The sequence below is a fragment of the Protopterus annectens genome, chromosome 14.part0 (genome assembly GCF_019279795.1).
Source record: "Protopterus annectens isolate FY-2018-M chromosome 14.part0, PAN1.0, whole genome shotgun sequence".
In the NCBI taxonomy this organism is placed as follows: domain Eukaryota; kingdom Metazoa; phylum Chordata; order Ceratodontiformes; family Protopteridae; genus Protopterus; species Protopterus annectens.
This window is the reverse complement of record NC_056748.1, coordinates 293843632-293868888: the sequence shown is the minus strand read 5'-3', so window position 1 is coordinate 293868888 and position 25257 is coordinate 293843632. Positions and strand designations below refer to the sequence as shown.

General features: G+C 36.9%; 1 protein-coding gene across 1 annotated transcript in view; it reads right to left on the bottom strand.

The window, feature by feature from the left end:
- CPXM2 (carboxypeptidase X, M14 family member 2) overlaps window positions 1–25257 on the bottom strand; it is a 1728300-nt gene that overhangs the window by 426156 nt on the left and 1276887 nt on the right. Inside the window, exon 8 of the mRNA XM_044056018.1 lies at window positions 9641–9764. Coding sequence (XP_043911953.1) covers window positions 9641–9764 — 124 coding nt within the window. The remainder of the gene's footprint in view (window positions 1–9640; window positions 9765–25257) is intronic.

The following is a 25257-nucleotide window of genomic DNA, read 5'->3' as shown; positions in this document are numbered from 1 at the left end:
CCCTGTTCTGTAGATTACAATCCATCCATCAGTGTCCATTTATGTTACAGCTATAGCATTTCTTTTCACACTTTTTTTGCATTACACCCATTTCCCCACAAATATATAACACTCATTATAATTAATCATCTTTTCCGCAGGAGGAAAAAAACATGTTTTAGGTTGCCCACAATATTTTACAACACCCATTACCCTCTACATTTATCATATTAGGGATATGAACAATTGTTTCTCCATTTTCAGAAAAACATGACTGCTCCATCCAATAGTCCATAATCCTCTGTTTATCATACACTTTGCTAATGTTCATAACTTCTTTCCAAAGTTTGTTTAAAAGTCTCTCTAAAGTCTCTTTTTCAACATCAGTTTGAAATTGAATATGCATTTTCTATTTTGTTTCTCTGTGAAATGCTTTAACCACATAATAGTTCAATGGACTACAGTACGTTCTTTTTTCATACCCCCCCAAAACTTTTCAGAACAGAAACCATCTTAAAATAATGCCAGAAATGTCTTTTTATGAATAAGAATAAAACTTTTTACCTTATGAGCCTTCACTCCCAATGTGACCATTAAATTATCCTAAATGTCATATGTGTCCATTTCTTTTTGTTCTCTGTTCTGAATTGTTACCAAGAATTTCCTTTGCTTGTTGACATTTCCATTCCACTTTTCATATCTCACCACATTTCCTGCAGTCTTGGAATAAATTTCTTTTCCTGACAGTCTTCTTTTAAAATGTCTTCCGCATCCTGTGACTAGATTTGTCTCCTAAGATTCCTGTAGAGCCTTAAACAATGTATCATTGTTCACCTCTGTGATATCCTCTATCTTGGGATCTCTCTGAGTGCTGTTCTCCCAGTTGCCACTGTGCTATGATTAGAAAAAGCATTCTCCTAATGAGTAGGGGAAGTTCTCCGATTCCCTGCCAAATTTCCCCATTAGCCTAAATACCACCTCAGGTGTCCCCTGAAAAGAGGCTACTACCCTAGTGGGACCAACAAGGTCAATGAAGGGTAAATAAACAAATTGTCATATACACATGTCATTATGGATAATGCTTACTTTTTAAGATGTACTTTTTCCCCAAATACAGATTGTTTGTAAATATTGGCTGTGTGTTCGCTGCTGCCTTAAAAAGTGAGTTTTTATACAGGATTAGACAGTCAATAATGCCTGTACAGTGAATCAGAGTATACTCGTTACTAATAGACTGAAAATTTTGCCTGCAGGATATAGCATGGATTGAATTATGTATAATTTAGGGAAAGTTTTAAAACGTATATTACTAAGATTTTTAGCAATGCTATTTACACTCTTAGGATCACAGACAGGAGAGCACGTTATTGAAAAGATGGTGTTTTGTAAGAATATTTTTAAGTGACTATGATGCCCCACCTCTGGGCCAGTAATCAAGAAGCCGCAATTCTCACCACTGGCACCTGTGAGGAACATTCACTGGGAGGATGACAGGTACACACACAGTATCTCCAGATGCAGCTCTTTGTATCAAGCACAATTTCCCTTAAGAGCACACAGGGAACACAGCCAGTCCAGGGCTGGTTTCTCCCTCTTTCTCCAGATCCCCAATAAGATTTCCCACTGGCACAGTTATAGAATTGAGACCTAAGCTGAGTGTCCAAGCCAAGACCTCCAGAACCCTTTCAGTCCAGCCAGTGATTCATGTTTCTGCCCACATATCTGAGACACACACACACACACACACACACACACACACACACACACACATATACATATACACTCACTCACTCTCGGAGATTTGATTTTACACACACACACACACACACACACACACACACACACACACACCTACCTGGCACAGGTTTACTAGCTATGCCCCCTTCTGCCCAGACTATAATGTAGCTACTGCCACCACCAGACACTCCTGCCGTCTACCTTAAGGCCTTTACAAGGGTACCCAGTATACTGACTGAATTTAATATGAATACAAATAGTAGTTTGACCAAGAACAAGGCTATTAGGAGTGGCACACTCAGTGTCACCAAATAAATATGCAAGTACTATCAAAACTTAAATATATCTACAAAGATCAGCCACAATGATAGGTTTAACTATATTTAATAATAAATAATAAAAGAACAAGAAAATACTAAGTATATGTCCACAGTGACATCAGTGTTCAAAATCACAGGAAATATTTAAAATAGTAAAGGACAGACTCAGATTAAGTAAGGAATATAGTGAAGCTTGGTTTAGATATTGTTTTTCTTTATTTCTAAGAGAATTACTATTCCCTACTTACTTAAATTGAGCAAGGCAGATGATGTGGTGAATGGTTCTTTTTGTCAGGCCCAAGACAAGAATACAGAATGCTCAGTCTCACTAAGACATCTCAAAACATCTAAAATATTACTTCTGCAATAGCTTGCAGAATGACATCACGTCTGGCCATCTGACTTCTAGTTCCCATGCAAACCCCATTTCTGGAAGCTGGCAGGATTTAGCACCTACCTGTAAAAATACACACACAAGGGCTTTTGCTCATATCTATGGCAGGTGCTGGAAGTCATAAGGCAATTTCACACCTCCATGCTTCCAGAGTAGCAGACAATACAGAAAGCTTACTGGTACAGACTTTGTGTTTCTGGATGCATTGAAACCTGTGAGATAGCATCTTTATGGCCTAGTCCATAAAGTAATTTAATTTCAGATATATTTTACAGTTTGCTGGACTGAGGCTAGCCTTCCAGTTTCCTCTGTTAAAACATCTACATTTAAAAAGTGACACGTATGCATGTACATTTCTCCTCTCCATTTGGGCACACTTATGGATATATTTCAAACACAGGCACTTTACAAATACCTTTTCAACATGAATATCTGTACAAATCAGTTTGATGTACACATGGCATACAGTTCTAATACATTTGTAACACAAGGATCTTGTATAAATCAGTTTGATATTCACAAATGACATAATTATTTACAAAATTCCAGCTAGCTGTGCTGGCAGTACCTCATATTGTCACAGTGACATTTTGTTAGAGTTTTAGACAAAATATGGTTTATCTCCAAAGGGAATATATGTGTGCCAGTAGCTATCTGAACTCCAATTTGCACAGTATAAGTCAGAGTGATTTTAATATTCTAGCATTTTAGGACTCTTGATGGCTAGATATCTTTTATCTTAAGCATTACTAAACAAATAAAATATTAACTTATATTAATGTCTGTTCAAAAAGTGTTATTAGATTATTTCAACATTTCTTCAGTACTCATGCAAATGCATTACACTTAAGATTGACTAGTGTCCTATACAAATCCATGGAAAGAATCACAATGAAAATGAGTAGACACTTGACAAGACTAAACTAGGTTAGATCCAATGACTGTATGTTTTATATGTCATGGTTTATCAACCTGGTGGAATTTTTTGAGAAGGTCATAAAATCCATGGATGAGATCAAAACTGTAAATACTGCCTACCTCAACCTGGCTAGGTATTCAACACAATATATCACATCACATTGCATTGTAGATAAATTCACTAAACTGGGCATAACCCCATATGTCATGTGATGGATAGCTAGCTGGGTTACAGGTAGGACCTAAGAAGTTAGGCTTGGTAGGCTACCCTACAAAGAGGCCAGTCACTAGCAGTCACTCTCAAGTATTGGGATCTTTCCTTTTTGACATTTATTTCTCTGAAGTCAAGGCCAATGTCAAGGTCCTCTAGCCAGCCAAATTTGTAGATGGATGCAAACTTGGAGCAGTCTTCAAATATAACAAAAATACAAATATCCTTCAAGAAGTTCTAACATAGACAAATAACTGGTGCCAGACCCATGGTCTAAAATTCAGTGCAAAGAAATGCATCATAGAAATGGCCATCCATGGATTACCACATTTATAATGCACCCCTAAGAATACACCCACTGGTTAGAGATTTGAGAATGCATGTAGACAACTAGGCCTTTGACCATCACGTGTTTACAATGGCAAGAAAATCATTCTGCACTTGACAACTTATAAGAAGAGCTAAAGCATCAAGTTCCAAAGATGTAATTGTTCTACTGTACTCAGCCCTCATCATACAAATCATTGAGAACATTGTGCCCTTCAGTGTGTATCTGACCAAGCATTCCCAGCAACTTGTGTGTTCAAAGAGGTTTTTCTCAAAAAAGAACAAAGTTCATAAATAGCATGCCCAATGTGGACCATGTTAAAACCCTGTGTCTGAACTCACTCTCTTACAGACTGCTGCAAGATGATGTATGCCTGACCTAAAACACATCATCAGTTCCCACTTTGCTGTACCTGTTGCAAAAATAAATACCATCAGAAATACCAGGTGAAGGGACTCGGACCTCATCAGCATCATAAATAGGGCATGTTGGAGGGGCAGGTATTTGTCTTAGAGACTATAATCCTCCTTTGGAACAGTCTTCCCATCATTGAGTAGCAGTGTCTTTCTCTAACTCAATTCAAGCATAAATTGGACCAGTGGATGGGGAATAAGAAAGGTATGCCTGGTATGGCACCTATGCTTCATATGGACAGAAGCAGCCTATAAATGTTTGACCACACATTTTCCAAGCTTATTTCGAACCCTTAAAATTACATCAGTTTAGTATCATATAATGTCAGATACATTTTGGAAAGTTCAGCTAGATTTGAAAAGGTACCTAGGGGCATGAGCATTGTAATCGCCTACGAACAATGATAAGCAGCAATTCATCCAGTTCATTTGGTTGAATTTAATGTTAAGCATGATGTATGGAAATAACTCAGAACTCTCATTTGCCTGAATGCAATTGTTTTAATACTTGGGTAAATGACTATAGAGTTGGGATATGGCACGGGATGGAGCTAGTGCATTTTTTATTAATATCATAGTTAGAGTTAGGGTTAAACAGAAGGCAAGGGCTAGGTTTAGTTTTCAAGCTTTATGTCCTGGGCAAGAATTAGGTTCTATGTAGTACATGGAGCATACAAAATGGTATGGTTTATATGAGGGCATTAGCAAAGTAGCTCCACTAAAAATGTCTAAACAAGGCTACCCAATATGCTAAAAAACAACTAAAGCAGAAAACATTTGCATTTTCACTGAGCTTGTGTTGTGACCATTTTTTTGTTTGGAGGGGAGCTTTTGACTGATTTCATTTACTTCATATGTCTTTGAAAAATGACTTATAATCCAATATTATTTTTTTATTCACATTTGTAAGAATTCTAACTACAAGCAATCAAAGCCATTGGATTGGAAACAAAGACTTCTGAGTTGGTGGTTAATTGTCTCTTTATATACCATAAGAAAGAGACATCAGGACAGCAGGAAGCTTAAGTATTTATGGCCAGAAAATGAAGCATGGGTTCATTCTCAAGCTGATTTGGTAAGGCAGGTAGTGTAAAATTATTTATACTGTAAAGTTGCATTGTCCTAATTTTCTACAAGTGTTTGGGCTTGCTGTTTTAAGGAGTGATGCATTATAGTCATGTGATGGTACTGAAATACATTTTCTACGATGATGATACTTTATGGCTTTTTTTCTCCTGATGGACAATGGCACTTTTAAAATCTTGGTACTTGATTTGTTAGATATCTGCAGTTTGCCTGATTTGGCTGTTAGATTATGAAGAGATGATGATAGGGAATTGAAGTTCTTTTTATTCACTAATTCATCTGTCAGTTTTCAAAGGAGCATTAACTCATTTCTCCATTTTGCAGATTCAATAAAAAATGTAACTTTCAGAAACATTTTTACAAGAAATTATTCACAGATGTACATTGTGTTGATTTATTCAAAAATGATGCAGATCATTTGATTTAACTAAAATAAGGCCCAAAGACATTTGAGATAAAATTGTTAGATTATTTTCAGAGAGTTAAACCAAAAAACCCAGCACAGCAAGAAAAAAAAAACTACAACAAAACCTTCTGCTTGTTCAGCACATCATTGGACTGTGGATGAACAAAACAGAAAACTATAGTACCATGCAAAATGCAAACACCATTTATTTAAAACAAAAAGATCGTGTTTTCATCCTATACAATAAGGACTTCATCAGGATGTTTCAAAATGCATCCATCTCTCTTAATACCGTACCATTTTTGGTCACATGATGAAATTACATGCATTATTCCTTTGAATTCTAATTGAGTGAGTATTCATAATCAAGTAAAATTACAAAATTCAAGAGTCCTTATGCATGTGTTCAACAAGAAGCTAGGACAACCCTTCTGGGAAGAAAACAGGAAAAATTAAGTAATACAAACTTGTGATACAAATATATAAAAAATAGACTATATATATTGTAAGTAAAATTAATAAAATCCTAGGCATGCTAAAACCTGTTAAAATCATATTCAAAACCAATATTCATAAAAACTTATGAATGTTTTTTGAAACATCGGTCACTGAATTTGTATAACCAAAGCACTAAACAAAAATTCTTGACTGCGTATTTTGTTTGAATGAAGGTATCCACCAGGGATTGTTGGTTGCTTAAATGGATCCAATGTCAATGCTTTATAGTTTAGCTACTCTCAGTTTCAAAACACTGTTAATAGATATGGAATTACTGATACTAGGAGATTTATCAGCCTTGAGTCGCAATTGCCACTGTAGCTCCTAATACTACATCATGGTATCCAAAAGACCACCACCCCCAAAAAATGAATAGCCACTTTTTTTAGGACCACAAATTTAAAAGTATTGTGGGTCAGAAATATTTTCATGCATTTGTAAAAGGAATTATTTTCATTACACTTTTGCATATCATAATAATGTTCATAAATTCTCTTGTTCAGCGCCCTCGCCATATTACCCACATAGAAGGCATCACAATCCCCACGCACTCCAATGTAAACTAACTCCTTAGTTGTGCAGGTACAGTTTTTTGCTAAATGGGTCATCTGATTGCAAATTTTAACAGTGTTCCTTCTTAAGATACAATGACATTGGTGGCAATGTCCACATGAATTCATCTTGTAGGATGAAATATGACCCAAGCGACCTTCAACAAGGTGTTTCATTTTAATTTCCAAACTGGTTTTGAGGTTAAAATACTTCTTAAAAAACACATGCAGGGTACTACCCAAAGTATGTGCAATGTCCTGGTCAAAACTAAAAATTTTCCAGTTCGTATGTAATATTTTCTTTAAATTCTGGGAGTCATTAAAATATTTCAATACAAAGGCTGAGTTAAAAGAATTGTTTTCACCCTGGCCTTTGATATTTACAATTTTTTTCACTAGTGCTGATGGATTCACTTCCTAAAAGGACTTTGTATCTGTTACGTTTACCTCTGGAAACTTTGCCCCTTATTTTCAGAGAGTTCCTCTGAAAAGATGCCATCAGGCAATCATCTTGACAGAAAATTTTATTCATTTAACTACTGGGAAATTGTGAATGGGCATAAATCCCATTTTTAGCAGAAGCCCGGGTGGTGGTGGGGGGGGGGGGGCTCCATAAGATCTTGGAAGCATACAAGTAGTAAAATAAGTCACAAAAAAAATTATACTAATCAGATCACTAGAAAAAAAAAACCATGATAGCATCAGAAATAGGCAAAAAAGTATGTGTGTGAGTGTATGTATGTATATGTATATGTGTATATATATATATATATATATATATATATATATATATATATATATATATATATATAGTTATACTTTATAACTAGGAGGCATTGCCTACTGAACTAATGTGTTATAGTATTTTATTAAGGACATGTTTTTTTTATTTTCTGTACTTCTCTTTACCTTATCTGTTAACCATCATTGCAGACTCAGTAAAGTTATAAATCAAAGATGATGATCAAGAAGCTAGTCCACATCACCCAGCACTAGTGAGAGTTATAAAACTTAAAGGGTAAACATGTTTTAGTGAGTTAACCTATATAAGAAGAGCTGTGGCGGCATGTTTATACACCTAATCAAGTCAATAGTTGTGGGATGTCTTGATCAAAGATGGACAGTTCCAGGCTCGACTGTGTACAGGATTTGGCCATGGATACATTTCAGAAGACACACATTCAGTTCAGTGGTCAACAGATGGGACAAGACGGCTGGGAGGGATGAAAGTGAGTGTTCAGTGCTTGCTCACTCATCTTGGAGGAGAGGAAAAATAGGTGGCCAACAATGGCACTCCATACCGAGAAAAGTATGGGCTTGCAAGAGTTAGAAACAAGGACATTTGGGAAATGGAAACCCACAAGGAATGTCATAACTGGAGCCTGATATGCCTGCAACATTGGAAAGTGGGACTCATAGAAAGCACAAACCCACCAAGGACTCCATCACCATAATTCAAGCAGATCTCCATGACACAGGCTGTTTAAAACATATCTAAATAAGGCTACCCAGTATGCTAACTGATTGCTTCTTTGGTAATATATACATAACCCGCTTACGAGTAATTGCTGTTAACTGTACATTATTAGATTCTGTACATCCTTGTGTTTTGCCAGTATAGTCTGTCCATGTTAGCAGTATGTGTTTCATTGTTATCTGTGCTGTGTTCTCACTTCTCTGTACACTGCCTTAATTTCTTTAGTGTACATCTTGTATTAGTTTATTTTTGTGTTAAATTTCATATCGTAAAATACTCTGTTCTTGCCTATATAATCATTGTTGTGTCTGATTTATATTTTAAAACCAGTGTACCTAACCAGTTATCAAATAAAACAATAAATAGTAGTGGTAGTAATAGTAATAATAATAATAGTGTGTATGCATTCTAGCTGAAACTGCCACTGAAAAGAAGATATTCTGGACTTTTTGATGGGAGTTGTATTGGTGATATTGTTTTTGCTTACCCAGACTGAACCTGAACATCGCACACTTGAATCGGATTTTAACTCTGTTTAACAAATCCTAACTAAAATATAACAAATAAAAGAATACCCTCGCACATAGTCATGCATGATGGGCATTATAGTATGTTTTTTAAGCCATCCTAGTGATGTTAAAAGCAATGGCCTTAGGGGCAAATGTCTGTCATTGCCTTTGACCCTAATTCCTCCCCTCATCAAGATGTGATTGCTGCAGGTCATTATAAATGTCTAAACAAGGCTGACAATTAAGTCATTATTAATACAAATGGTATAATACTCTTGCTGGAGTGCAAGGCAGTTTAGGTATGTCATTGAACTTGTTTATTCTATATGTGAACAAAAACAGCTTAAATTTGAGCACAGTTAGGCATTCTAGAATGAGAAGTATTTTAATCTCTGTGGAGACAAAACCTCCAACACTTCTATGCAGACAGTCACATCCCTATTATTTAGTCTAATCTGCAGACATTGTATGTTGGACAAGAAAAAAACATTTCCTTACCACACTAACCTCAAGGGTCTTTAATACTTACTGAATTTCAGTTTTCAAATGTGATTTCTGCTGTGAAAGATACAAGTGAACTAATTCATTGATGTTTTCTTTAACTCTTGTCTTCATTCAGTTATCTGGACTCAATTTTGAGGCTTATGTTATTTTTCTTCTCATTAAAAGACTTGCTTCAGATATCCTATCCAGGAAACCCATTCTTACATAGTCACATGAATTATAACAAAAATCACATATGTTGTTAAAATGAGGTCAACCATTTTAGTTTGTCATATTTTATACATGCAGCATTAAATATAAAGACCTTACCAGTTTCATGTTCTCCTGGATTATCAGATATCTCAATTGCATATAGCTTTAACCCTTGCTGACTTTTCCCAATGTTATAAATCCGTGTAATATTTGGACACATTTCATTTACAACTTTCATCAGCTAAAAGAAAGTAAATAAATAGATCATGATATAAAAAAAAGATACTGACGTTATTTTACAGTTAGTCTTTACGTTTAACATACAAGGAACAAATTCTCCTTAAGTAGTCTATGGCCTTATTTGCATTGACAGCTATCTTAAATGGCACAGGTAAACCAGACCTGGAAGAATATAAATAAAATAGTGCCAAAGACATCCACAATCAGCAGAGTGAAGGAGTGCTCTAAATATATATCTTTGATTATTGTAACTAAGATAGCTGATAAGTTGTTCATCGTGCAACCAGCTGGCTGCTTTAGTACTGAGAATGTGAAAATGCATGCAACAAATTTAAAAACACCTGTGTCACAATATACCCAGGGGAAGTAATCTGCTCTATCATGTCTAAAGCAAACAAATATAATGCGGCATTATTTTGAGCTCTTATAATAGAGAAATATCAACTGTGAGCATGCCTAATGTAAAAAAAAAAATACTCTAAGCTGTTATAATGAGATAAATAACAGCTGTGATGATAAAACATCCAAAATATAAAACATTTATTTATTTAATATTTGTTGACCCTATCTTCTCAATATGAAACAATGTGAAATAGCCAATCATTTAGTAATGCAAACTTAATTATCAGTACAACACAAACACAGTCCAATATAATAATGATAACATAATGGTAGATAGAGCATTTATCAATGCAAGATAATGTAAGAAAGAGTAATAGATAAATGCAATAAAAGTTGGTAGGCAAGTTATTTGTTATCTTTGTAACACTTGCATATGGTTTCCTCAAAAAGATGCTTGCCTTGTGCCTTCTTAAAGTCTTTCAGTGAAGGTAGTGATTTAATTTCAATGGCCAAATGATTCCAGGAGGCAGCTCCAAGTCAAAAAAGGGTTTCTTTTGGTTGATCTAATTAAAATAATGTCATCGTACTAGCTATATTTTTTGGCATGCCTAGGTAGTGCCATAATTCACCCTCCCTATAATCACAAATCCTAGAAATATAATAAGAAACACATGCCTTTTTGCCATGTTTTGTTATACTGAATATGTTAATTATTTGCAGGGCTTAGTAATCAGGGAAGGTACGTTTTAAAAGATTATTTTTTTCTCTTTGCACTTCCATATAGTGTATATCTGAGATGACAGTCTGCTTTAGTACAAATACTTTGTGGCCCTGGTGCTACACACAGGGGCTAGGACTACACAGCCATAGGTGGGCAGGAAGGGGAAATGTGGAATGGAGCTTCTTAGTGTCACATGCACTATCATATATGACAGTAATATATTGTTTTCTGATTCCCTCTAATGCTGAATTTTAATAACATTCTGCTTGTCAGAATGAAGGACTGCAAGTAGAAATTCTACCCTTCTCTGCAGAAATGGGTGACATGACAAAATGCTGCACCTTCCCACCCCATCAAACTCCAGCTCCTAATCAGTCCCTGGTCATCTGGGTTGCAGTCAGGGTTACAAACCTTTCTACCATGACGCTGGGGCAGGATCAGTTAGTTTTGCTTGAATGGGAAAGGATACAAACCAACCTGGGAAAAACTGAGAACACAGGTAGCCTCAGTTTTAGAGAACCCATTAACAGCTAACCAGGGAAGGCTGCAGGAGTTTTTGCAGAGGGGTGTAAATCAAGAGCTCCTCCCCAGTGCAGCCATTCCAGTGTCCCATTACTTGGCTGTTTCTCCCCAGTTGCCATAAACCCTGTTCAAAACTCTGTGTGCATACTGTGTTATGCTTTACTTCTACAATGACTACAGATATTTGGATTTAATTTATAACTTTTATTTCAAATTTTACAGCACAAACACTGATAGACATTTGCTATACAAAGCAATAGTCTTATAATGAAAAAAGACTTTGCATTAAAACTTTTCTGCCTTTGAAACTCATATTCAGTGAAACAGCATTGAAACCCACATTCAAAGAAAATGCATCTGGCCAGTGGTGCGTTGTTTATCTTTGGGCTGTTTTCACATCATAGGCTCCCTTGCAGATATTTTAGGACCATGCAAAAGTTATTTGATTCACCTTCCTGATTGTATTCATTCTAATATACAATTGAATTATATCTGTTGCATAATACAGCACCACTTGTTAGTATGTTTTACATTTATAGTTTTGAATATTTTTTCAGTAAGCAATAAAACAAAGCATATAAACTGAAATGTACTGAATTAGGCAGTTTGTCATTATTAAACATAAAAGGCCACTCATACTTCTGTTATTACAATCCACCAATATAGGTCAATATGCACACACTCTGCAGAAGTAAAAGTCATCTGAATAATTCCAGATTAAAGAGATTTGAAACTAATGAAGAGGTTGTTGCTAGAAAACAACTTTATATTTTAGCTTTTCCTCTACAAATTCATTGCCAACTCGCCTAAAAAATGGTAAGCGGTATATTGCAATAGGGAATGGGTGGCAAGCTGAAAAACAGGTTCATGGTTACTAGGCATCTCATATAAACGAGTACATGCTTAGGACTGTAGCACCCCTCCTTAAAATATAAATCTACATGCTGTGAGAGTAGAACCTACAGCCCTCTGCATCAAGATGCAAGTATGCTACCAACACTGCTTTAAAATTCTATACCACAACAGTGATACCATTTGCTAAACACAACAGTTACACATTTTAAGCAGACCTAGCATGCGCAGCAGCAAACTTCTCTTCCCTTGAAGCTCAGAATTCCTTGAAAACGCACTTGAAAATAAATTCCACCTGCTAACTCTAACTAGGGCGTTTCACTTTCTCTCGCACACACATCTCAACCACTTAGTGCAAGAAATCAAGACAAAGCCTAAACTAAATAGGGACAGATTATAAATATTGCTCTTATGAACTTTGAAAATTGCTAGAATAACAGGATTTGTGTTGGTATGCATTTTTCTAAAGAATATGACATCTACAACTCAAATGTCTGTTATTAGTTAGCAACTTCAATCCTTTTTAGGAGAAATATGGGACAAAAATCTGAATGTTACATAAAAACTTGGACAGCTGAGGGATATGCTACCTCCCTCTACACACATACTCCCCCCAATACCTCTCAGTCTCTTAGCATGAGAAATACGGACAAAGCCTTTTATAATGTTGGGGACAAAGGCCCAAAAGTAAAGGTACATTTAGAAATGTTTTAGAATAACAGGATTTGTTTTAGAATGCATTTTCTGAAGGATATGAAGTCTGAAACTCAAATGCATGTCATTATTTAGTAACTATAATCCTTAGTTCATCCCAGTGATTTATAAAAAAAAAAAAAATTTTATGAGAAACAGACCAAAAATATACAGTTGAGAGGTATGACACACACACACACATCCTGCTACCACCTTAGAAAGTGGAGAGAACAAGTTTTATGTTAGGATGCATTTTTTGAAGGTTATGAAGTCTAAAGCTGATATGTCTGCCATTATTTTCTGACTTCAGTACTCATGTTTTTGGTTTGTTTCTCATAAAATTGTGTTTTTCTAGCAAAGCACAGAGACAAAAATCTGGGTACTTACATATTAACACAACCAAGACTGTCAACCAAATACAAGCAGACATGTTTCTGTCACCAAAGTACAGCAACCTGGTTGGGTTAATGCATCCTGCACAGTACATCTCTATCCTCAAACTACACATGGGGATAAACGTAGAATTCAATCCGAGGATTACCACATTTGACAGATCTAGCACCGTAAACATACAAACTTCCCTGTAACTCCATATATTAATTTAATTAAATATTAACTCGTGATAACTGTTCCACAGTTATAAAACAAAAAACATAATTAACACAGTTCTGCTCTAAATTGTATAATGCATGGTTACTATGCTCACAAGACTAGTGCAGTATGTTGTAAGTAACAAGCATCAAAAAATAAGGATACCGCACTCACCCCATCCTAAAATAAGACTGGCACCAAAAGCACCTACACTTGCACTGAGTACAGACCAGAATGTGAAGAAATGCTAAGTTGAAACAGTCTGCATTATATCAATAATGTTCCTGACAAAACAGAGAACGCGCATTTCGAGTTCTGACTACTGCATCTACCAGTAAATGTCACCGCCAGTAAAGCTAGCAGCTGTAACTGCAGTGACAAGTGAGGGCACTTTGCTTTACACAACACCCTGTAGACTTCATCTTGTCCTATGTACATTGTTCCTGATTGTTCAATAACAGTAAGGAAATTCACAAGACCACATCCTTACCTTTAAGTAAAAACATTAAAATGTTAAGTGTAAGGAATAGCAGTCCGCTTGTAATTGGTTGAGAAATCTGGATAATTGCAAGCAATGAGCCCCCCCCCCTTTGCATACACTCCTACCGCCCTCTTATTTATACAGACACACCCCTACTTCCATCTTACTTACAAACACCCACATACCTGCCTACTTCTTACGCATGCACACACAAAACCCTACCTACTTCTTACATACACAAACCCCTACCAACCTCTTTCTTAGACACGTACACAGACCTATAACACACACACCTACCTCTCACTTGTACATTCATCTGCAGTCCAAATGTCTTCTGGAATTCAAATTCCACACAGGAAGATGAAGACATAAACCATCGGTCGCACAGACACAGAAGATGAAAACAGGTCACAAACATCTTTTGAGTCTGTGCAACTGGTTGTAAAGGGTATTCTTAAAGAAAAATGCCCTTAAAAAAATAAATAAATTAAAAAAAAAAAAATATATATATATATATATATATATATATATATATATATATAGTTTTTTTTTTTTTGTTAAAAGAAAATTAATCTTCTGCCCCGCCAGTTCCAGGGGGATGCAATTGCACCCCCTTGCACCTGCCTGCGGGGACCCTTGCAGCTAACTATACAGAAAGCTTTTTGTATATGTTTGAAGATATGGACATAGGTAGGACAATAATTTATGTGGTAGCAGACTGAATGGAAGGACTGAGAACAATGACAAATGAGCATCATTGATCAAAAGATATAGTTAATAAACATGCTTCATCTGGACCACATCATTTCATTGTATCTATCAGTGAAACCTCTGAACCAGTGAATGTCAGACTTTTTTTTTCCTGAACTGCAGCTCTGTAATAATTCAAGTATACCTGATAATGCAGTAAGAATGAGAAGCAAATTGTAGTAGCTTGATGATGCAGCAGAGATCTGGTGCTCATAATTTATTGCTCACAAGAGCAGTACTATGCATTCTGGATATGAACATTCAGAAATTTAGTTTAAGAAGATAGTGTTATGTCAAGTCGTCTTGTTTGTTAATAACCATGCTGGGGAAAAACACTGCACAATATTGATTGCATTGATATTTTATGATTAGTAAGAAGCAAAAGTACAATATAGTTGGATAAAGTATTCAAGAATTTTTTCATTTCATACAGGCATATGGCGCTGGTACGGTGGTAGCATTGTTACCCCACAGCAAGAGGTTCTCCCGTTCGATTCTCGGTGTGGCTTGGGAGTGCCTTCTGTGTGGAGTCTGCATGTCCTCCTCGCGGTTGGGTAGCATTCGAAAGACATGCGTGCGTAAATGGGCATGCCTTCGTTGAAGGTTGGGCGTCGAGCTGGCACCTCGGCGTTTCGTAAAAATCTACTGCCAATCATTAGCAGACCAGAGCTCCGCTGTGTTGGCCCCTTACTGGGAAAAAGCTGAAAAGACAAACAAAGCAGGCATACAGAGATGGTTTGTGGATCACATGACAGATACTATGATTTTAGACTGGGAGATAAGAGTATGTGCCATAATCATGAGTTCTGTTAAATTTTTTTTTTTTCTTCCAATAACTGCACTACAAATCAGGTATGAAATTAATCCTTTTATAAATTACTGGCAAACCTAGTCAAATATATGTTTATTGATCAGCAAAATACAGTCATTTTTAACAGTGATAACTGTGGCTCAGTGAGCATACCTCATAACTATCCATAATTCTGGTCTTTTCTTTAAAATTTGTGGTTTTGTTGGTGATGCAAGCCAACCCCTTGAGCCTTGTCTAATGACAGCAGTCTGTAACACCAGGAAGCTGCTGATGGTGCTTCAGTATTGGTCTGTCCCAGACATGGATAATCATTACATGAGTTTTTCTCCTATCGAAACCTATTCCTGTTGCTTGGATAAGTCCGGGGAGACTCTTCTGCATGACCCTGCTACTGCATGCAGGATACTTATTACCTGCTATAGTCTGTGATCATGCATCAGTCTGGTGTGCAACTGACACAGCAAGTCTCCAATAATGGGAGTACAACTCCCTCTCTCATTTATTTTTCCCACCAGTGATGTCAACATTGGCCAGCTAATTGTAGTAGCACTGGCAGGCTCATGCACAATGTACGACTGTGCAGATGAAGAGGCACCATCTAGTCCATAATAATGTGACATGACATTCATTACATAACAGTGAAAAGTCACACAGGTAATACATGTTGCATGCAGTGTTACTTGCGGGCTATACAGAGTGGCACATAGTCTGTTTACATGGTACAGCAGACATTTCTCCACCTATCAAGAAATAATGTATTAGCAGTCATCTGTACAGTGTTGTAGTGTTAGTGGCACAAGTCCTAGTTATACTGTCAGGCTTTGGCTGAAGTGCAGAACAGTAGGTGTTATGAAACATGTTTGTGTCTATACTGTGATTCCTTCATTGCAGTGTCAGAAACAGAGTATGATGAATTTAACTGTGCACAGAAAGAGTAAATAATTACCTGTTTTAAAATAAAAAATAATAAATTTGTGTGTTATATATTTTCCTTGCTATTGTCTATTTATCATTTTTAAGATAAAAAGAAATCAAGCAATGTTGGCCCTGCCTGAAAAGTGACTTTTGGATGAGAATGGTCTGTTAATTGATGCTCACAATTTGAACTATGTTTGAAAGTTGTCATACACAATGTCCCCTAAGAACAGTGTAGGTGATGGTTCCATAGAGTGCAGTGTTTTGGCGTGTGAGCTTGATGCTAAGTTTCTGTGAAAATGGGATCTCCTGTTCACAGGAGAACCTCTTGACATTGCCCTAACAGTACTGCTCAGCCTAGACCTTGACTGACAAGTCCTACAACATGTTGTTGAAGTCAGACAAGATCTGGCTGCCTTCTCCTTGATTGAATCCACACGAGTGCCTGTAGCACTTTCTTGTGATAAACAAGATATCCAGCCTATTCATCCATCATGCATGAGGAGAGTCCCACATTCATGTTCAACTGTGTTCCCAGTGTGTGTGTGGACATGGATGCAGTGTGCAATCATACTGTGAACGAGAATCATCATGGCACCCCTGGCTGCTACCATTTTTCATGAACTTTTGAAATTCCTCATGCAAATCCTGCAATACTCTAATCTCTACCTGACTTTAAGTGGCAGTAGCCTGTGCCTGAACTATGTTACAGTATATTGCTAAAGAGCCAAGGGATGCATGTCTCCTGTGCTGACTGTGAAATATGTCTTTGCCTGGCACTTCTGTGTACAGCTGTGACCGTGTATACTGCTACCTTTGAAAGGATAGTCTCTTCATCAAGGGGTTCAAGCTGAGCAGAAGAAGCAGGTGTTGAGCTAAGTGATCACTCCTGCTGTGATGACATTTCCTCATTATGCTAAGTTTGTGAGCCTGTGTCACTGCTTCCAGAGTTATCCATCTGCACTTGGGTAGTGGGCGCTGCCAATAAACATTGTGGCTATGTGCCACTGTCCTCTGGCTACATCATGAATATGAGAATTGCGGCATTATCATCATCAGCCATTATGCTGTCATCATTGGCCTGTTGTGCTGAAGCACATGATTTTATTTGTGGTGCTGACCCTATGAAGAAATATGTCAAGGTTTGTTAATATGACTTGTGACACATGCAATGATTTTTACTTAATGTTAAAAAGCACACACATAGCTTACACAGACTGAGTTTGTGCAATACCTGACATTGATGGAATAATTGATACTGAAACATGTAAGGGTTGTATGTATACAGGTTTCATGCTAAAGGTATCGCAATATAATTTAGTAAAATCAGCTACACACTAACCTTCCACAATGAATGGGGTTTGAAAGTGCTGGTGTTCACACCACCTCTGATGTTTTGAGCAGCATCCTGATGTGCATCGAAGTCATCACCCCTTATAAACAGAAGCTATTTCTTTTCTGCCATGAAAGGCTGGAGTGCGATATGTCCATCTCCAGTACTGCTATGGGCAATTGTATTCTGCCTAGTCTAGGTCCTGGCATGTCTGTCTCTCTCCCTGCACTGTGCCAATGTGCAGTTCCTTCCCCTATGGCATTTGTCAGCCTCTACTTGATTCTGCAACTTAGTTGTCTGTCGTTGCTGCCATTTTCAAAAATACATTTTCCATGTCTTCAAACATCTATGAGAATGTGATCCTCCTCAGGACTCAATCTGTCTTTCCTTTGTCATGTTCACTGCTACTGCAGCATTTTCTAACCTGCAAGCGCATGTTAGGCAAAAATTACACCTGCCTCCCATGTAAGAACCTTTAAGCAATTATGGATTATGCATGCAACTGCAAAATTAAAAAGAAAAGAAAGCATAACTGGTACATTGAAACATTAATTCTAAGCTCTGGGTTTGAATTTCTTTTGCAGTAGCGTCTCTGATAATGCATTCCTCTGCTGCATTACTAAAATGCAAATCTGTAAGTGCTTACTGTGACAGTGTGGAAGAGCATATCTTGTATATATTGTTCCTTTTTTTAGTGAAGGCAGCCTGTACTACGTTTCTGGGCATTACCCATTGTCACAGACCATTATCTGCAGTGAGCCACTTCAGAGATGTAGACAGTACTGAAAACGGCACCTTACACATTTTTAAGTCTTTCATGCACAGTCAGACAAGTAAACTACACAGATATTCACCTATCTTTTTCTAATAATATCAGGTTATCCCTGCTTTTAATAATCCTTTTTGAGTTATTTCACACTTTCCCTTGACTCCTGGAAATGTGGAGCTACTGGACTGAAGCAGATTGACATAAGCTGTTGTGGGTGATTTGAAGTTTATACAGACAAGATCTCAGCTGCCCTGCAATATATCAATTGCACAACACATGCAATCATTCTTATTCATGTAGCTGCATTCATTTTTGTGCAGACAAGCTGATCTTTTCTCATGCAAGCATGCTTGTACCATTTGAGTCTCAGTTGAACTCTGGCATATTATATACTGTGTATGTATTATATGCATTCCAATCCATATCTGTGTCCAGCCCTCAACTTCTTAGGATGTAGGGTGACCTGTTGACCTTATACACACTGCACAGACCCTACCAAGGAGAAGCTACATTATGTGGTACAAGTTGAGAATTGTCTTGTCTTGTGGTCATGGCCTTTTTATAGAAAACGTTGCTATTTTGATCAGGTGAACACGTAGCAACCCTGTATGGGAGTATGGACAGTGCAGAGTGATGTGTCACCATAGTGGATGTGGATGACAACTTACTAGTCTTTGTCAGATTTTGAATCTCATTTTGAAACTGGTTATTTCACAGCCAGACAGTCTATTAAAGCCCAAGGCCATCTACAAATCTGGTCCAAAAAAAAGAGACCAAAAGTTTCCTGTACCTACTACTAAAGTTAAATCCTAACAACTTCAACTAGGAAGCTCAAAGAATGGGAAAAGTCTTTTGACGAATCAGTATGATTTAATATTATTTACCATGGACATTAGTTAAAAAAAGTCTTAACACTGAATGTGTGATAGACCCTTACAATGTGTAACAGTGAGGGACAAAGTTTTTTGAGACTCAAAATGGAGAACGTTCACTTGAATGGTATGTCTCTAACTATGTTCAGTTTTAGACTTGTTGGATGTGAAATGCTTTAGTAGACATGGGAATTACCCTGGCTTGCTGTTTGTAAATCTTGTACCTAAGCTTCTTGTGTCAGGTCTCTTGAAGATTTCTGTGTCCAAATCTGGACCACTTTCAGTGAATTGTGAAATGTAAACTGTAAAGACTGAGTTGTTCTTTTTATATAATTTAGAAATTTACCCAGCTTCTGTAAACATCCTGATCATAAAAGAAATAAATCATCAAGATGTTGCCAGCAGCCAGTAATATACTGCATAAAGGCTGACTGATGCACAAAATAATCTTCCTACCTAGCCATAAAAAGATTTGGATAAGTGGGAGCCATGACTAACCCCCATAGCCACCCCAGATGGCTGTTTGTAATATTTATTGTTAAAAAGGAAGAAATTATTTTCAAGAATCAGGTCAAGCAGTTTATCCATTAAAACATATCATTACCAGGTTGCTCAGCTTTTTCTTGAATAAAAGAAATTACCCATGCTATTCCTACATCCTGTGGAATAACTGAGCACAACTCTTGCACATTCAATGTAACTAACCAAACTTCCTATGTAACTGTGAGTTCTTTTCCTTTGTCAACAAAATCAAATGCGTCATTTTATAAGAAGGTGCATGTTTCATTAAGAGCTTCAACTTTTTGTCTACCAGAACCACAAATGCTTCTGTTGTTGACCTGCAGCTGACACTACTGGCCTAAAAAGATGGTCTATTTCATTTTATGTACCTTGGGAATTCCAAAAAATACAGGAATTACTGGCTTTGAAACCAAAGATGTACAGAACATTTCCGGTCAAAGAAACTCCAGCAATATTTCATCAGTTTTGATGTCATATAATATCATTCATGCTTACTAGTTTACAGCTAACATCAGATAAAACCAATTCTATTTTTTGCACATGTGTCCATTACTAATACAGCACCACCATTATCAGCTTTTATAAAGTGCCTAGTGTGATCTGCCATAAGTGTATATTTCAAAAGGATTTAAATTAAATAGCATTTATCTGCAGGCTAATTTAAAACATATTTCGGTTCCCTTTCAAATACTGCCTCAAATATGGCAAAAGTAGATTCAAAACAGGATTAAAGTTACTGGGATTACATGGGACTGCTACACTACCATTCTTTGTTCTTAGTTCTCTTGCTGTAGTAAAAACTATCAAATTTATCTGTTTCACAAACATTTTTGATGCAATTAAAACACCTACCACCCTAGCCCTTCAGATGGGGATAAATGTCAGCCCCTTCTGTAATAAGACAATTTCAGTCTCAGTTAATTTTTTTTTGAAAGATTAATTACATTAAAACTTGTTAGTCTTGGGATTAAAACTTCCTCCTGCCTCTCATCTTGGGCATTCTGCAAGTCACTGAAAAACAAATGCTTAACAAAATCCACCATCTGTTGAGGCAGAGATGTCACTTCTATCTCTAATTCTGGATGCAGGGGTGCCTCCTCTGTGAAGTGTAATGGAAGTTCTTGTTTTAAAAACATTTTTGTCAAGTTCTTGGAGTCTGTCACTGCTGTTCTGACTGTGGTCTAATCATGGACACGGACTTTCTTGTTTTATGAGTGAAACTTCCCCCTTATTCAGGAATAATACCTTCAATGATTCGAGCCATGCTTTTGCATCTTGTGTTGATCAAAGCAAATTCAACATCTGATTTGCAACCAACTTTTTTTAAACTTTCTTGTGTTTTGAAAGTTTATTAGACTAAAGTCCATTCTGAGTGAAACATCTTTACATCTTTTTGGAGTTACCTAGTGGAGTGAACTGTTTGGTTGTTGTCTCTTTCTCTCTCCCTCTGTATGTATACGTGTCTTTGTGTGTGTGTGTGTGTGTGTATATATATATATATATATATATATATATATAGCACATACACATATACATACAATACATGTGTGGGTGTTTGTGTGTGTGTATATATATATATATATATATATATATATATATATATATGTATGTATTTTGTGTCTGTGTGAGTGTGTGTGTGTATATATATATATATATATATATATATATATATATATATATCCAGTATCAAGCAACCTCGGTGCACATTATGATCCCTTCTGGTGCTCCGACAAAAAAAGTTGTAAAACCACCAAATTACTCCAGCACTCAGAAACCAAAGACGGCATAGGTGCAAATGAAGAATTTATTCCAGGCACAGTCTGCAGCACAGACTGGTTTCACTCAAAGGCGTTGCCAGTATATATATGGTTTACTATCAAAATCTCGCAACTGAAATGCCATCAAATCCAATTGCTGAACTATTACATAACTGAAAGTGAGAATAAAGGATTGTTGACAACAAAGAAATGTTGACTTTACCAAAACTACCTAGACTTCCAAGTTATGTGTTATGAATGCTTTGCAGAGGGGGCCAGGCCCCCATGCACCCTTGCGATCTCAGTACAGTGAGGGAAAGGTAAATTTCCTAATCCCCACTATAGTGTAATCTTCATTTAAAATCATGAATCCACAAGAGTGAATGCCAGTGTGCATTTGCGCTTATGAATTCAAACATTTAAAAATCGCAGTTATATTGCTGAGAAATGCAAGAATACCTTCTCAAGTTCAGTAGTCTTCAGTGCAGATATATCCCAAAGAAATAGCCTCTTCTGTTTTAGTCACATGAACCGGTCCCCTCACCTTCATGTTCCCTAGCTACATGGTTGCCTTTTCATGGTGTAAAATTCAGGGCTTGTAAGCACAGTTATGACGCAAATGAGGTGGGAACTCTCTTTAGAATTGCTGAACCCCAAACTTTTGGCTCCGTGTAGCAGATGTAAATATAGTGCAGAGCACTTCCTCAGTGTTTGTTGAGAATGGATTGCAACTGTGAATGATTACTGGTCGTGCAAAAGAAAATGCAACAGCAATATAGACTGCCGTACCTCCAGTCAGTTTGTCAGGTTAGGCTTACAAAGTGTATACAAGTAATTTTATCAAGGTTGGAAATGTAAGCAAGCAGCACACAATTCACAGGTTCTGTTCATTAGCATCTAACCTCTCCTTTATTTGTTGACAAATGTATATTATTGTCATTTAATATCGTCACACATTTTAAGAACTGAGATATAAAATGCCTTACAGCATGCATGTCTCTGATTATTGTCCAGATAAAGGATGAGCAACAAATACAGAGAGGTAAGACAGAGCTGGATTTTTGCAAGCAAAAGTCCTACATGATTGTGTGATCACTCAGTGTACTACATCCAAAATTTATACACGTACATGTTACAGTTTGTTAAATGTAGAATGATTTCAGTTCTCTGCTGCAAAGCTGTTTGTGTGGCAAAGAGGATAAGGCACATTTACTGTGTTTTGAAGGTTCATTGGACTGCGAGTTCAAATCCAGACCTTTGTAAAACTATTTCATGTGTATTAGCATTTTGTAGTGTTTGTATCATAGATTGATTTTCACCATTTCAACTACTTTTCCCTTTTATTTTAATTTTTTGTCCTATGATTGCACAGTGCATGGCTTAGTGCAAACAAGGGAAGTGGAGAAAATTGATGTTTGGCTGTGCTTGTCTCATTTGTGTGATGGTTAGCAGTATGCAAACTAGACTATTAGCCCACACAGGAAGCAAACAGAACATCTGCAGACAGGGATCTGCAAAAGTGTAAAGTTTAAAAAGAATACACTGTTGTAGTTTTTGCTTTCCATCACGCAATGCCACTAGTCAGTGTTGCACAGTGGTTAGCAAGGTTCTCAAACAGCTGCAGTCATTGGACACCTGCAGACAGTCAACAAATGAAAATGGATGCATTCAGTTAATTCTGTTGGGCACTGCACAAATATGATAAGCAGCATTTTTCAGTGCTTAAAACAGAGAACTTAAGAATGAGTAGAAAATTATGTAACTGTCCTGTGACTACTCCTGTGGCAGCAGGTGTAAGTGTAGGACTGGAGTACAGATGGTCCTGGGTTCTACCCTATTTTTACTGTTGTGACAGTGTGGTTTATAGCAATGAACTGTAAAATAGCAAGTGTTATTTCAACAGTCTTGTGGAAACAAGTGTAAGTGTAGGACTGCCATAGCATGTTCCTGTATTCTAATACAGGTAATTCCAGGCATTTTTATTGTTCCATTTCCCATTATATTCACTCTTACCTGTAGCACTTTAGATATTGGAGCTGATATGAATTATATGTACGAGGGATAAGAAACCCTTAGTGTGTTTTTAGATGTATGACTGAGGGTATGCTGTCTACTATATTTCTGCAAGTATAACTCTGCTCTCTGGCCTTATGTGGCCTTCACAATTAAATAAGGGACATACACAATTGGAACTATGTACATGAACCTTGTCTGGGCACAGACATACATGTGTAACATTTCAAACTGTCAACTGTATTTATGATCAATCCCTATGTCTGAGCAGCCCTACTTTGGTGGCAAAGATGGAAAATCAATGCTGTGAAAGGCAATGTTTTGTCTCTTATGCCAATATTTGAATCTCACATTCTAAAAATCAATGTTATCATTGTATAAAGCCAAAAACAAATGTCCAGTCATAACATTTATGTTCCCAATAGATATCTATAAACTTAACTCCGCTAACAGTTTCCTTCCATTGTTCAATACATATTTCCAAGCTGCATCACCAGACCCCCCTCAAACTAAGATCAGGTGTCAGATCAACCATTCTATTTCAGATATCTGTCATTCTTGCTTGGCACTGCTGTACTCTAACATTGTGCAAATGCGGTTGGAATTGTTCAGGTGTGCGCATTACCAGTAAACAAAATAACTGGAATTTGCAGGAGAGCGTCACTTTCCATTGCTCTTGGTTAGGTATTAGACATGCTGGAGTTAGTGGGGAAGCTGGCCAGTTTTGGGCACAGAGGTGGGATGTCCAGGATATTTAATGTACTCCTGGTAAACAGCCAAATGCTTCTGCAGGGGTATTATTCCAGCTCCCACTACAAGTCTGAGGAGTGGAGTAGTTTGAATCAGGCTGTATCTGGTGCTACTGGCATCCCATGTACAGGAGAACAGTGTAGGCACCATTTCTAATTACCTACATTGGCAGATAAAGTGATACCCTCTACCATTGGTTGACTGAATTTGAGACTGAGGACATCCTACAGCCATGCAAGTATGACAATAAGACAGTATATGTAATAGTTGGAAAGCTAAATATAGACAATACTGATATGCATAATTCTCTATTGTTCTTTTCTGTTCTTGCCTCAGCTTATGCCGATAGAGTTCACTTGACGTGCTCAAGCTGCTTAAATGGACAGACTGAAAGAAACTAGTGATATTATGCAGCACAAGAGAAGTATTATTGTAGCTTTTATTAAAGATATTTTTAATACAGTTGTAGCAAATTGAGCATGCATACCCTAATTGTAATACCAGTTATGCATGCATTAGTCTGTAGCACAAACCATCTTTAGGAGTCAAATATAAGACTGTAGTCAGAGGTTCTGGGCTCAAATACTAGTAGTCACAACTATACAGTACTGTAATTCTTTAATAATAATCACAGTAAGTTAAACTCTATAAAAGTGGCGTAAAGCCCTGTTGTTAACTGTAATCTGCATAACTGGAACATGCATATTTGCAGTATATGCACATTTCAAGGATTTCTTTCAACAATCTGTAGTATAGTGTGTTTTTTGTTAGGATGTATACTTAAATGTAATACTTTAGAT